The sequence below is a fragment of the Vombatus ursinus genome, unplaced genomic scaffold (assembly GCF_900497805.2).
Source record: "Vombatus ursinus unplaced genomic scaffold, bare-nosed wombat genome assembly UNPS02015030.1, whole genome shotgun sequence".
Classification (NCBI taxonomy): domain Eukaryota; kingdom Metazoa; phylum Chordata; class Mammalia; order Diprotodontia; family Vombatidae; genus Vombatus; species Vombatus ursinus.
The window spans coordinates 2,230,769-2,246,063 of NW_020954808.1; the positions used below are offsets into that span (position 1 = coordinate 2,230,769).

General features: G+C 46.5%; 1 protein-coding gene across 2 annotated transcripts in view; it reads right to left on the reverse strand.

The window, feature by feature from the left end:
* Positions 1-8,031, reverse strand: part of LOC114030906 (cytochrome P450 2S1) — an 11,951-nt gene extending 3,920 nt beyond the window's left edge. The window contains exons 1-6 of one of the 2 annotated variants that reach the window (XM_027845830.1): positions 7,639-8,031; positions 5,510-5,672; positions 3,333-3,482; positions 2,857-3,017; positions 2,410-2,610; positions 1,098-1,233 (exon numbers count right to left, since the gene is read on the reverse strand). In XM_027845830.1, the coding sequence (XP_027701631.1) occupies positions 1,098-1,233; positions 2,410-2,610; positions 2,857-3,017; positions 3,333-3,482; positions 5,510-5,672; positions 7,639-7,872 (1,045 nt within the window). In that variant the 5' untranslated portion in view covers positions 7,873-8,031. Of the gene's footprint in view, positions 1-1,097; positions 1,234-2,409; positions 2,611-2,856; positions 3,018-3,332; positions 3,483-5,509; positions 5,673-6,984; positions 7,173-7,638 lie in introns of those variants that run through there. The other variant, XM_027845831.1, reaches the window with a different exon arrangement.
* Between the last annotated feature and the right edge of the window lie 7,264 nt (positions 8,032-15,295).

The following is a 15,295-nucleotide window of genomic DNA, read 5'->3' on the forward strand; positions in this document are numbered from 1 at the left end:
TCTATCTATCTATCTATCTATCTATCTATCTATCTATCTATCTATCTTTGTTGGCAGCTAAGTGGCACAGTGCATAGAGTGCCAGGCCTGGAGTCAGAAGACTCATCTTCTTGAGTTCAAACCTGGCATCAGACACTTACTAGCTGTGTGACCTTGGGCAAGTCACTTGACCTTGCTTGCCTCAGTTTCCCTCTCTGTAAAAAGATCTGGAGAAGGAAATGGCAAACCACTCTAGCATCTTTGCCAAGAGAACCCCAAACACGGTCACGATTGAACAACAACAGTAATAAGAATAAAGAAATCTCTGTCCTCTATCACTCACACTCCCTCTTCTTAGAATCTTCATCTTCCTTCAAAGCACGACCCAGATTCCTGCCTCGTCCAGGAGGTCTTTCCTCACCCCCTCTGCTGCCCCTGTTATTACTATTTCCTTTCTCTTAGAATGACTTTGTATGGATTTCTCTGTGTACATGTCACATTGTCCCGATAGAATATAAACTTCTTGCAGGCCAAGGCTGTTTTGTTTCTGTGTTTGTACCTCTAGTGCCTTCCATGCAGTAAGGGCTTAATCAGTGTTTGTTGATTTGGACTGAATTGGGCCCTGTCAGCTCAGTCTGGAGTACCATAGAACTGCAGAATGTCAGGTGCCGCCCCCCCGGCTTTTTACAGTTGCAGAGACTGACACGTCATAGCTTTAGGGTTGAGGGATCATCTGGTCCAACTCTCTCAGTAAGTGACTTGCCCAAGACCACACAGCTAGCAAGCAGCAGAGTCAGGGCCTCTGTGCTCCGTATATAACTGTGCTAGGCCTGGTGTATCTGGCACTTCAAGGCACTTTATGAGTTATCTTATTTGGTTCTGGTCCACAACTCTGGGATGTGGGTGCTATTATCACTCCCATTTTACAGTTGAGGAGACTGATGCAAATAGAGGTGAAGCGACTCCCCAGGGGCCACGCAGCCGGTAAGTGTCTGAGGTAAGATTTGAGCTTAGATCTTTCTGACTCGAGGCTTGGTGTGCTCTCTGCTGTGATGGCTGTATAGCACATCTAGGGTTCTTGCCACCCAAGCCTGAGGATTGCCCGTACTGGGCCGTACCTTGGACCTCTGGATATTTAAGCAGGAGCAGGAAAGCATATTTGAGCGTGGCACTGACTGTTGCCGTCCCCGCAAAGAGCAGGTTCACAGTGGTCAGCAGGAAATCCGTGTGGCCAGACCCTGAGGCTTTTTCTTCCTGGAGAAGACATTAGGAAAGAGGATTCAGAGAACCCCTGGCAGGGGTTGGGGAGACAAGGCTGGCCAGGTTCTACCGAGGGCAATTCCCCAGGGTAAGTATCTGAGCCTCGCTCAGAAAGCAGGCTTGGGCCCAAAGCTACCTCTGTTGGCTGCTGAGGTGGTGGAGAAAAGAGACAGAGAGACAGACACCCAGAAAGACACTGAAAGGATCAGACTGAGGCTTGGAAGAGACCAATGTTCACTTTTTCCTGTTTTGGGGCTGGGCCAAAACCGTGGTTTCTTTCTGTCTTGAAAGGACATTGTTTATCTTCGAGTTTATGAGTGACCCAGCAAGAATTGTTTTTATTATTATTATTACTTTTAGGCAATTGGGGTTAAGTGACTTGCCCAGGGTCACAAAGTTAGTAAGTGTCAAGTGTCTGGTCTGAGACAGGCCTTGAACTCAGGTCCTCCGGACTCCAGGCTGATGTCCTATCCACGGCGCCACCTAGCTGCCCAAGAAAATTGTAGTTTCAATAGTGTGAGGAACTCTCAGTGTGGAGATTCCCTCCATCAATGCTGTTCTGCCCCTGCAATACCAGAGAGTTGCCTGGATCACTGAGAGGTCGAGTAACTCGTGTAGGGGTCAAAGAGTTAGTGTGTGTCAGGACTTGAATACAGCTCCCCAATTATGAGACCAGCGCTCTATTGTACCATGATGCCTTTCCCCAACCCACTCGTGATAGAGATAAACAAAGGGAAGGCCAGAGAGTCACACATGTCAAGCAGCAGAGTGGGGATTTGAACCCAGATTTTTCTGGCTCCACGACCAGTCCTACTGGTGAAAGGGAGGGAGGGAAAAGGAGAGGGAGAGGAAGAAAGAGAGGAAAGGGAAAAGGAAAGGGGAGGGAGAGAGGAAGAGGGAGAATCAAGGGAGTTGGAAGGGGCCTCAGAGGCCATTTTGTTCAGTTTTATAAAGCAGAAAACTGAGGCTCAGAGCGGTCACATAGTTTGTCCAAGGTCACACAGGACAGCTAAGCTGAATTTGGACTCAGGTTTTCTTATTCTAGATTTGGCCTAGTACTTAAAGGAGAGGGCCTACATATTGTACATATACCCAGCCATAGACAGACCCTTCTCTCTTTGCCTTTCTCCCCATTCTGTGCCCCCTCCCCAGCCCCAGCCCCAGCCATACCTGGCCCATTTTGACCAGGAAGTCGTCCACAAAGTCTCTGACAGGAGCCTGAGGTTCCAGCTTCTCCTGGTGCTGCTGGATCTGGCCTGAGACAAAGGTTGCTAGGGTGCTTAGGTGGTCTGTGAGCCGGCTATGGGGAGCTGAGAGATATCGAAGGATATCCGAGAGGTAGTAGAGGGGACCCGAGAACATCTCACAGAGCTGAGGAAGGGAGGGCAAGGACAGAGTCAGCATTGTGGGAACCACTTGTCTGAGTGGAGGAAAACACACAGCTTCCCCGGGCTGGGCTGGCCCTGGGATGCAGAGACAGGGAAGAGAGCAGTGCTGGTAGACTTTCTGAAGGAGGGCAGGATGGGGCAGCAGCTTGGGGGAGAGGGTGGGGAGAAGAGGAATCCGACTGTATTGTTTCAGCCCAGCCTCTGTCCACCCCAAATTCCAAGGCATCACCTGTCCCCACGAGGTGCTAATCTCCTTCAGCGTGCCAGCAGCGGCAAGGACCACAGCTCGGAACTTTTCATCTTCATAGTCAAAGCGACTCCCAAACAGGAGAATGCAGGTGACGTTGGAGACAGCCTGAGACAGCAGCAGGGAAGGGTCCAGCAGGGACCCTGAAGGGACAAATCAACACACAGCCAGTCACAGACAGATGCGCAAGGCCCAAGAGGCCAAGAAGGGGCCTGGGACTGGGATGGGGATTCCCCTGGGCTTGGCTTTCCCAGGTATGGGGAATGGGTGGCTCCAGGTGTCAGCAAAGGGGAATGAGGCAACCCGGCGAGGGAGGAGATGTGAGGGAGGGCCAGGCATCCCTGGGGGTGGAGGGAGGGAGGATTGTGGCCCGAGCCAGGGCAGGCAGGGGGCATTCCCCACCAGAGGGCCAGGCCTAGTGGGCCACAGGGGGATAGCTGTCATGACCCTCCCCTGACCTTGGGTATTCTGTAACGCTTCCACCAGGCAGTGAGCCTCCTCTTGAATTTGCTCTTCTCCTTCCTTCTTGCCCATACCCAGATTTCTTAGAGAGAGGGTGGTGAACTTCCGAAGGTATTTCCATCGATCCCCATTGGCAAAGAAAATGCCTGGAGAAGAAGTGGAGAGTGAGAGGGTCTGGAAGCAGCCCCTCCTTTCCCCCGCCCCCCAGGGCACTGCAGGGAAGGGCAGACAGTCGGGCCTGTTCCCGCCAGGCTGAGGTTGTGGATGGCTCAGTGCCTGGGAGCCTGGTATCCCTGCCCCTCCCCTTCCTGAGGAGCACACAAGTCGGGACTTAGGTGCAAGGCTTAATGATCTTCTTCCAGGATTCGCCAGGTCTAGACTTGTTCTCCTGCTCGATGCTTCCTTGTGATACAGGGAGGCCCCTGGGCTCTCGAGGGCTAAGAAAGGTCTGCCCAAGCCCGAAAGGCCCAGACTAACGCCCCAGTGGCTTCAAGCTCAGGCTCTTTGCTAGACTAAATCTGGGGTCCAAGGACTAGCTTCACTAGGAGAGGCTCCCTCCCGTGTTGGCTGTGGGTGGTGGGAAGAGGAGGGGATGATTGAAAATTGTTTTTTCAGCCACAGCGATTCTCAAAGATCATCTAACGAAACCATAGAGGGGTGGTGATCTGTACGAAGAAGGCCTGTCCCTCTAAGGAAATCACAATTCTTTAAAGTAGCCAAGTCAAATTTGCTTACAAGGGATAGGGATAGGGCAAAAAGGGAAAGGGGTTCTTAGAATACCTGCTCTCCCTTTCTTAGCAGGTCTTGGGTTGAAAGGGTAAAACCCAGTTAAGAATGTATTGGTTCTAGGGTTTTTTTTTCTTTAAGTTTCTATTCTTGGGTGGGATTACACAAGGTTTCAAATTATGCATGTTAAAAATAGCCAGGCTTTAAAAAAAATTCTTATCCAAGGTTTTAAAATTACCTATGTTTCTTGAGAACCCAGCTTTAAAAAAAATTACAGTTACAAAATTATGGTCTAATAAGCTCATATGATATTGGAAGGATAAGGTTGGGCCAGACTATGTTCCCTTAGGATAATGGAAAGAGATAGGAGTTTAAGTCCTTTCGAGTCCTTTGTGTGACCTGAGGCAAGTCCTCTTCAATCCCTGGGCCTCAGTTTCCCCATCTGCCAAATAAGACTGAGATGGTCTTTAAGGTTCCTCTGTGTTCTGACCATTTAAGATTCTAACAATCTGTGGTTCCAATAACACCCACCCAGTTGCCACAGTGATTTTCCTGAAGCACTGGTCTCTTGCCTCCAGGTTCAAATAGGAAGCCCTCTGTGTAGAATATATAGCTGACACCTTCCTACCTTTCTAGTCTTCTTGCACTTTTCTCCCCTTTCACACACTGTACAATCCAGATACACTGGCCTCCTTCTCATCATCTGAACATAATACTCCATCTCCTGACTGCTTTTTCACTGGCTGTCTCTCATGCCTGGAATTTTCTGCCCCCTCACCTCAGGCTCTTACCACTCCTGGCTTCCTTCAAGACTTGGCCCAAATCTCATCTGCAGGACTTTCCTGGTCCAGAGGCAAAGCATCCTCCCCCCTTACCAAGCATCCTCCCCTCTGGGATTAGATTCCAACTACTCTTTATATCTCTTGTATGTATATAACTATTTACATGTTATCTCTCCGATTAGATTGAACTCCTTGAGGGCAGGAATCTTTCTTGGCAACTTAAGTCCTTAGCATGATGCCTGGAACGTATTAACCTCTTACAAAATGCTTGTTGGTCAAAAAATTGATTAGAGGGTTAAGATTTTAAGTCCAATATTCTATGCATTCCAAGTATGCTGTTCTATACGATGTTCTAGGAGCCCAATGTTCATAGCAGTTCATGTGATTCTGAACTGGAAGTGACAGCCCTTCTGTCACAGCTGAGGGCTGAAGTGATTTGTCGGAAATCACACAGAAGCCTCAAGAAGGCTTCTGTGTCGGAAATATGTGTTGGAAGTCACACAGAGCCAGGATTCAAAGCAAGGTCCTGACTCCCAAACTGGGGCTCATTCTATTGTCCCAAGGTTTCCCTCTCCCACGACCCCAGTGTCCTAACAATGATAGACTCTGCCAATGGCACATTTTGCTTGAGGACTCTCAATTTCTAAGCCCTCTGCAGCCCATACCATGCTGATTGAAGGTCTTCTCCAACGTGGCTACTTTCCCTCGCCCGGAGAATGCCTCTGCCTGGTCCACCAATGCCTCTTTGACGGCCTCATAACCACTTAGGATGACTACAGGGCGGGAGCCCAGATAAACGGTGAACACAGGGCCATACCGAGCACTGAGCTGCAGGGAGAACCAGAGTCACTGGAGAGTGAAAAACCCAGCTTTCTCTCATCTCCAAGCCTGTCCTCCTAAGGTTTCCCTGCTCCTCCCTCCTAGGTGCCCAGTTACCCCCATTCCCAGGTCTTGGTAATATTCTCCCTTCTTTCCACTGTTCCACCTCTCTAGCAATGGGTCTTGCCATTCTGCTCCCCCCTCCCATATCCAACTCCCTGGCCCATTCCCCTTCTAGGACCTTCCCTCAAAGTCCTCCCACTGCACACCCCATGGTCCAACTGGCTCTACCTCCCCTCACCCACCCCAGTTGTCTCAGTCCTTTTCTCTTGGGGCCTTCCCAACTCTGTGACCATTCCCCTCCCCCCCTTTAATGTCAAGATGCCCACATAGGAAGTCTAAAACTGACAAGGGCCTTTGAGTGAAATATAACCCTTTCACGGTAGAGAGAGAGGTGAGTCCAGAGGCACACAGGCAGCACACAACAAAATCAAGATAGGAATCCAGATATGCCTCCTCCCTGCCATCCCACCCCCCCATCCTCCTGGAATCTCAATTGATTGCCATCCCCAGATACCTCCCCCTGCCCCTCCTCCCCCATCACTCTGCTTCTCTAGGTCTCCAGCTGTCTCTCCTTAGGGTCATAAGATCTTAGATTTAGAACTGGAAGGGGCCTCAGAGGGCATCTGGTCCAAAGCCCTCATTTTACAGATGGGAAAACTGAGTCTAGAGATGACACGTGATTTATTTGTCTAAGGTTACACAGGTAGAAAGTGGAAGGGGTGGGATCTGAACCCAGTTCCTTTGACCCTACGGGGGGGGGGGAGCGGGGGCGGTGTCTTCACCTTTTTTATATCGGTTTGGTGAAGTCTAAGTAAGGACCCCTTCTCAGAATCACGTTTTTAATTAATCGAAGGAAATGCTAAAGTTCAGTTGGAGAGATTTGAAACCAAAGGTGTGATTTTTCCTCCCATTTAAGTTCAGGCATCTCCTAAAATCTATCCACAGATGGACCCCAGGTTAAGAATCCCTGCTCTGGAATCAGTTTATTCTACTGTGTACCACGTGGCTTCCTAGGCTCCGTGTTGGGAGCTCCAGTGCTTGGTAGCCTCAGGAGGTCTCTACCCCCACCCCGATTCTCTGGGGGTTCATCTCACTCCCCCTTATTCTCCTGGGGTCCCTTCCACTTGCTCCCCCTGCCCCCGTCACTGCACCCTCCAAAGGTGGCTCAGCCAACCTTCCCACGGAGTACTACCACCTCCTTCCTTTCCGTGCCTCCCCCACCCCACCTCCCAGGTATCTCTGGCCCCAGCCCCAGCACCTGGAGCAGCCCAGGGTACAGCGCCCCTGGCCACAGCTGGCCCAGATTCCCCAACAGCGGCAGCGGCAGCGGCCCCGGGGGAAGGCGAGAGAAGCGGCGGCCCCGGAACCCCAGAAGGACGACGAGCAGCAAGAGGAAGAGGAGGAGGAGAGACACGACCCCTATGCCCAGCGCCATCCCGAGCCTGAATCGGGGGAGGGCGGGGAGAGGGGCAGCGACGCTTATAAAGACGTCCCCCAATGGGGCCCCGCCTGCCCGCCGCCTCTGGAGGCCACCGGGATTAGGCCCCTCCCCGGACCCCGGGCGAACGCCGGTGAAATGGGACGGAGGGCCCTCGAAGTCCGGGAGTGGGAGGCGTGGGCGCGCGGGGCGGGGGCAGGTCGAGGGGCTCTGGAGGCCGGGCCGGGCCGGTGCGACCGTCGGGCTGACTCCCAGCTGCCCGATTACTGGCCGGACACCTGATTTCTGGAGGACCTGCAGCCCAGTCCGCTCCCTGCCAGCAGCAGCGCCGGATTTCGTGCCTCCCCGGGACGCTGCCACTGTATGCCGCAGCTCCAGGTCCTCTCGGCTCTCCACCCCCGCCCATCACCTGCTTTTCTCCGTGTTTCCCTAAAAGCATCAAATTGGGAGACCGAAATTCCGCCCCGGTTCTACCTGTAACTCCCCGTGGGACTCTGGGCAAGTTCCTGTCCCTCTCCGGGCTTCAGTTTTCTCCTGAGCACCAGCAGGGGTTTGCACTCGGGTGCCCTTCCAGGGCCGCAGGTCCCATGGTTCCGTGACTTCCAAGCACCCTACACTGGCGCCCCACCCAGGCCTGGCCGGAGCGCTGGGACTCTGAACACCTGCCACCTCCTCCCAAGGGGGGCCCGCCTGGCACCTGCAAGCCATTGGGTCTCAAATTCCACTGACCTTTCCTAAAGGGTGGCTATTGGAATATTATTTCATTGCTGTTTTTTAAATCCAATCCCTTCAAATATACAGAGAAATTGAAGCCCAGATTGGGGAGAAAGGCTCACGCCCAAATTCACTGAGGCCATCTGGTTCGAATTCTGGCGCTGCCCCTTACAACCTGCCCAATGCCTAGAGCATAGTAAGTGTTCAATAAATACTTTCTTTGTCTACTCCCTGTGTGACCTTGGGCAAGTCATTTAACCTGTTTACATCTCAGTTATCTCATGTATGAGTGGGCTGAACTCTATGCCTTTCTGAGCTAAAGCCATGATCCCGTGATCTGGGGGCATAGCCTGATCTCCTTCTTTGACTCCATAAGAAACTGTCACATATCAACCCATATTTTCTCTCTATCCCTAAGGGCTGGATTTGTGAGTGTGAGTGTGTGTGTGTGTGTGTGTGTGTGTGTGGTAGTGATGGTGGTGGAGATGGGGCACACTTGCTCTTCAGTGACCTAATTTCCCCTAAGAGACTATCTGTGTGTACTTGGGGGATGTAAAAGCATCTTCTGAACTACCCTGAGAGCTTCACCCCCATCCTACAACCTGGTGAAATTCTCCCCAATACCCTTCACACATAAAATACTTCTCCCTTCATCCCAAATCTTGGAAAACAGGAAGATTGAGAAAGCTGTACTACTTTTGAGCTTGTAATCCCACCAGGAGACACCCACCTGACCCTGAATCACCTTTGGGAGAAGAGGGAGACCCCTGCTTAAAGTGTCCCCTAATAGTCCCTCCCAACTCTTAAGACTCTGCTTCTAAGAGTCTTTATTTCTAAGATTCTAATAACTTAGATACCTGTTTCAACAGTGAGGGCAAACAAGCCCTGGGACAATCCCATCAGCAAGGCACTGCTAGCAGCAGCATTAGCTCCATTTTATAGAAGGGGAAACTTGCCGGCAGAGAGGGAGAGTGACTTACTGAAGGTCACTGTGAACTTGAGCAGAGAGAGCTCTTATAACTTGAAGAGTTAATGGCTATAAGAGCCTAAGATTAGAATAGTCCCAAAGTGGCGAAATTAGACCAACCATATCCAGAGTACGTCTGTTCTTGAGGGGATACTATTATGAGGGAATCATAGCAGCTAAAGGAGAGGAAGATACCAAAGACATGGAAAAAAAAATTCCAGACATTATTAATATGGGCAGAAAAAGCACCCAAGTGAATGTGAAAAGTTAATTTATGTGCCCAGTTTCCCAAAGGAGGGGTGGTAAACTTTGGAGGCAGGAAGACTTCTAATTCAGTTTCAGGCAGCGGTTATGTGACCCTAGGCAAGTCACTTTACTTCTGTCTTAGTTTGCTCTTTGCAGTATGGTGATCTTATTATAACACGTACCTTCCAGGGTTATTGTGAGGTTAAAATAGCATGTAAAGTTTTTTCAAACCTTAAAGCATTATTACTTATGTAAATTTTTTAATGAGAACCATCTACTTATAGTGAGAAACCATCTACCTATAGTGAGAAACTTCTACTTAAAATGAGAAAATAATGCTTCAGTTTGCACTCAGAGTTCATCAGTTCTCTCTCTACCTATGTATGGAGGGCATCCCATCCAAGCACATCACTGGGAAACAGGCAGACTTTCACAACTGATATCACAGAGTGGACCGAATCTTTACTATCACAAAATTGACTGGAAGATTTAGAGAATTTATGATTCTACTGTATTTAGTGTTTGTTGATTATTTTAAAAATAATTTAATGATTAGAGCAAAATAGTGTCTCTTCCAACAAGGTAATTCCTACGTATACATTAAACTCATTCAAAGCTCCTTGAAATGTATGTTAGCTTTGACAACCCTCTTAATCATTAACATAGCCAAGACATAAAAGAGGGAGACATGTGCTTGACAAATGTGTCAGGAGGTTGTGAAAATCGCCTTTCCTGGGATTATAGAGTTAGTCTTGAAAAAGCATTGTTATGAGGAAAACATGCTATCCTCCTCCAGAGAGAGAACTGATGAACACTGAGTGCAAATTGAAGTATCATTTTCTCATTTTATTTTATTTTTTTGCTTTTTTCCCCCCCACATGGTTAATATGGAAATATGTTTTGCATGATTTCACATGTCTAATTGATATCATAATGCTTGCCTTCTCAGTGGGTGGGAATGAGGGAGAAAATTTGGAACTCAAAATTTAAAAGGAAAAGAATGTAAAAATAAGTAACAAATTAAAAAAGAAAAGCATTGTTATGCTTACCAAATCAGGAAGCTGGGGCTTCATTTTTCCTCTCCAGGATAGTGTCCAAGTTGAATACAGAGAGATTTCCTATGGATAATGAAGCCCTCTTCCTGTGGATGATGTGGAGTTGGTTGTCCTGGAACAATGAAGAGCATCCTGGAAGTGATCTGCAACCATTCAAAGGAGTTTGGCCTAACCAATCGCATAGGATAAATCAAGAATAAAGAATGTCTGTTGTTCAGTTGCTGGTTTAGGGACAACCTACAGAGTTCATTCCTTTAGTATATGCAGGGTGTCCTAGAAATCTTGGTGAAGTTTTAATTTACTAAAGCTTAAACCTGAAGCTACCAAAACCTGACTTCATCAGACACTGTAGCTGGATAATAAATTCATATGATAATAAATTCTAGGAGGAAGAGACAAAACTGGATTGCCTTCAGGAAATTACATACATAGAAACACCCCTAAGGTGTGTATTCCCCTGGGAAGTCACATTCAGGGCTCTGACCCAATGGACTCTTTTCCCCAAAGGCTTTTGGAAAATATAGTATAGGGAAATCTTTGCCTAATCAGATAGGTTCTTCCCCAAAGCTTTTTGGGGAGTATATGAGGAAATCAGTGTGGGGGTAAGGGAAGCATAATTGAAAACATTTGGGTGAGGATCAGTGGCGGGAGGAAAAGAAATGATATTGTCATGACATTATACTACAGACCACTTGGACAGAGGGGAGGAAATAAATACATTTGAAAAACAACACAAACCTGGCAAAGATACATAGTATAATAATTGTGGGGGTGGGTGTGTGGAGTAGATCTAAGTATCTGGGCTCTTTGCCAACGGCAGAGCAATTGATACATCCTTATTGGGGTGGTCAAGTCATACAATCAATCAATCACCTCACCCCACTTAAAATAACTCACAAAATACTGTAGCCTAATACCTAACCAAGTGAGAATACCTCTGTTGAATCAAATTGTCAATTGACCCCCGCTGTTACAGGTGCTTTAAGGATAATTTCATTCTTCGAAAGATAGGAGACGTGACGTGGGGGACTGTTAATCCATTTACTTTCCCCCCGTTCCCTCTGACTGAAATTAAATAGCTACTAACCTGTTTACATATTGTAACAATAACAACAACAAGCTATTATATGGTTATTATTATTATTATTATTATTTTTCTGTCTCTATGTCCCCAGCACCTGGCTTGGTACCTGGCATAAAAGAGGCAATTGAGAAATCCTTGTTGGATTGGACTGAATTGGATAAATGTCCTTTTGTTAGATTCAGCCCATTGACCCCTCAGCTCATCTTTCAAGCCTGCTGAGAAGTTTTTGGATTCTGACTCTTCCATTTTCCATCAGCCAACCCTGACAGGTAGGAGTCACCTGCAATATTTGACAGGCCTATAACTTCATTCAAATAGTTGATATAAATATCAAGTGACCTTGAACCAAAGACAGATCCCTGGAGATGGCCTCTTTAAGTTAACATTGACCTATTAATGCCTAGCCTTTGAATCTTGTCATTTAACCAAATCCAAATACTCCTAAGGGTAAGATCATCTAGTCCACTTCTCTCCATCTTATCCACAAATGGCATGAAAAAAAAGTATGATAGTTTTTTTTTTTAAATGCCTGGTTGAAAATAACATGTCAAGTACTTCACCAATCTTAAAACATGATATAACTGTTAGCACTCATCATAGAAATGCTGCCTACCGTCTGTCTACAGTCTACCATAGTCTCTTGATCTCCAAATCTAGTAACCCTGTCAAAAATAGGAATGAGTTTAATTTGGTCTGACTTGTTCTTAACGAGGTTATTCTAGCTTTGTCATTACCACTTCCCTTTCCAAATCCTCATGAACTATATCTCTAATAATAGATTCTAGCGTTTTTTTTTCAACAGGAATTCAAGTCAAGCTTACCAGCCCACAATTTGCAGAATCCACCCTCTTCCCTTTTTTGAAAAATTCTGACCGTTCTGAGCATTGACTCATCCCAGTCCTGTGGCCCCTCTCCCTTTCTCTTTGGTCTCTCGAAGGTCACCCACAGAAACTCAGCAATCCCATCTATCAGCCCTTTCAGTCCTTTGGGGTTGTAGCTCACCTTGGCTCATATGTGATCTCATCAAAGGCATATAGGTGCTCTCTTACCTTTTCCTCATTTATTTTACTCGTATTACTCATATTTGCTCTATCCTTCCCATTTTAGGAGATTGATATTGGAACAGAAAACAGAAGTGATGCCCTCAAGCAGTGCTCCAAATCACTTTTTTGGACTTCCTCTAAGCTCTCAGACAGAGCCTAAAAGACCCTTTTTATTGTCAATAGCACCCAGCCCCAACCTTAATCTTTTTGGGCTTTTTCCTCTTTAAGAAATTTGTTATGGGACCTTGCTATGCATATGTGTTCATTCTGTTTCCTTGAGTCTTGCTTTCCTGGTAGAATCTCTTTAGACTGTTTTCCCATCCCTCCACCTCCCACCTTCTTCACATAGTAACTGCTTAACAAATGCTGGTTGATGATTGACTTCTCATTGAAATTATTTCTGTGGGTATCATTAACATTTCCTTCTTGGGAGCTTTAGATCTCTGAGGCCAAAGTCCCCTCAAGAATTTTTGGCCACTAAACCCACCCATCCTTTTTCTGAACCCTTTGAAATTTATTCCTCTGCTCTATCCAAAATTTTAAGGTAGCATTGGGGTCACTTGCCTCAAAAGTTCCCATCACTCAAACTTCTTTTAAAAATTATTATTAAAAAAAGTGTTTTATTTATGCACTTTGTCCTTATATTAGTCATTTCTGGGATAGGAAAACTCCCCTTCCCCCAACAACCCAGCCCCCACCTTCTTCTAGACTGAACTCTCCCTTGTAAGAAAGAATGAAGATTAAGCAATACATTATCTGAGATAGTGACCACATCTAACTATATATAACACATTTTGAGCTTGTAGTACTCAGCTTCTCTGCTTGGAGGAAAGGCTTAGGTTTTGTTTTCTGTTCTCTCAGACTTCCAGTGGTTTTCATTTCTCAGTTCATGGTCCTTTTTTTGGGGGGGGGTGTATCAGGAAGACTAGCACCTCTGGTGTGAGGGCTTGCCAAACCCTTTTCAGAGCTACTCATCTGCCTTTGGTGCCCTCCTTTCATCTGACTGTCACCTGTGGCTCCAAGAAACTGTGGTACACACAGTGGCCACATACCTTGGCAGATAAGCTTTTAAACCAGGTTGAGAGTAACTGAAAAGCTTCAAACCTGTTGGTGAGTCAGGGGGTGTCTACCCCCAGCGTGTGAAGATGTCCCCTGGTGGAATGGGCAGATGAGAACAGTTTATTCCAATGTCCATGAATATGGCTGAAGCAGGTGCTGTGGAGCACTTAGAACTTGGTCAGGCATTGAAGATGACAAGGTCATCCACTGCATGCTGGGCCGTTGCCAGTGACTGACTTTTGTCCTGCCACTGAACTTCAGTGATTCTGGAAGGGACAGTGAGGCTGACGACTTTGTGTATCTCTGCTTCCCTTGAATCTAATTCACACATGAGTCAAGATATCACCTGTGATGTCATTGGTCCTCTTCGAGAATGAAGGACGAACAGCTGTCCTTTTAGTCCTCCCTCTTTCCATTTACATTGTTACATCACTGTGTATCTTATTCTCTTTGTTCTGTTTATTTTACTTCGTGTCAGTTCCCACGCTTCTCTGAATTCTTATAATTGTAATTTCTTACTGTGCAGTAATATTCCATTACAACTGTATAGGAAAGGTTTTTTCTTCTCAGTCACTCCCCAGTTGATGGGTGTGTACTTTGTTTCCACTTCTTTGCTACTATGATTATTTTGGTGTATATTCAGGGATATGTTGGTAAATGTTTAACAACTGATTCTCAGTAGGGAGGAGGTGAGGGAGAGGAGGGCAGAAATGTGTGCACAACAGTTTTCAGTTTAATCTGTATGATTACTATTTTCTCCATCACTTTCTTAGATCTAGAGACTATCAAAAACAAAACAATAAATGAAGCCTTGATTTGTGGTGTTTGCTGATTTTCTGAGGTGTAATCACTCATACTGAAAATGTAACGATTGGCCATCAAGAGCTGGTATGAGCTGGCTCCAGCACACACCAACATATATTTGACTTCAGTTTCTTCTTTCTTTGGCTGCCTATATGCACAGTAGTGGTAGGAGTTGCTAACACATTTGATAACAGAGTCAGGATTCAAAAAGCTCTTGATAGGTGACTGAGCATTGGGCTAAATCTAATTCAATGAAATTCAGTAAAGATAATTGTAAAGCCTTATACTTAGATTCAAAAAATCAACTTCACAAGTATAAGATGCGGTAGGTGTGGCTATAAAGAGGTACGAAAAAGATCTGGGGGTCTTAGCAGACAGCAAACTCAATATGAGGAAGCAATTTGTTATGGCAGTCAAAAAAGCCAATATAAAAGGTTAAAAGAACTGTTGCTGGGTCCAGGGGATCTGGGGGAGGGGCAGTAAGCCAATTTCTTTCTTCACTAAGGGGCCTCTCTGCTCTGAGACTAAGCATGTTTGGTCCAGGTCTCTAATGAGAAGGATTAGGGTCCCTTTCCACGTTCTTCACCTCACTCAACTCCATACCAATATTCTGGAGAAAAATTGTTGTTCGCTTGTTTCAGTCATGTCCAGTTCTTTGTGATCTTGCCAAAGATACTGGGATGATTTGCCATTTCCTCCTCCAGCTCATTTTACAGATGAGGAAACTGAGGTAAACAGGGTTAAGTGACTTGCCCAGCTAGTAATTGTCTGAGGCCAGATTTGAATTCAGGTTCTCCTGACTCCAGGCCCAACACTCCATCCACTAGCTCTCCAAGCTGCTAGCTCCAGTTGCTTAAAGGTTATGTTTTGGCTAATGACTAGAGTTTTCTCCAGAAAGGGGGAATTGAAAGATACTCAATGTAAATGTAAATTTTGGAACAGGTATTTTTTTCCCTACACCCAAAAGACACAAAAGACTCATGGAACACACTGACAGAAAGACTTCACAGGAATCAGTAACTTTACTTATAGTAACTGTTATACTCTCCCAGGGGGTTGAGCTTTAAACCTCATCAGAACACAAAGCAGTTTCCATGACTGCCGAGTTATTATTATTATGTATTACATTTCACCTCACTTCTGCACTGTCCAAATAGTT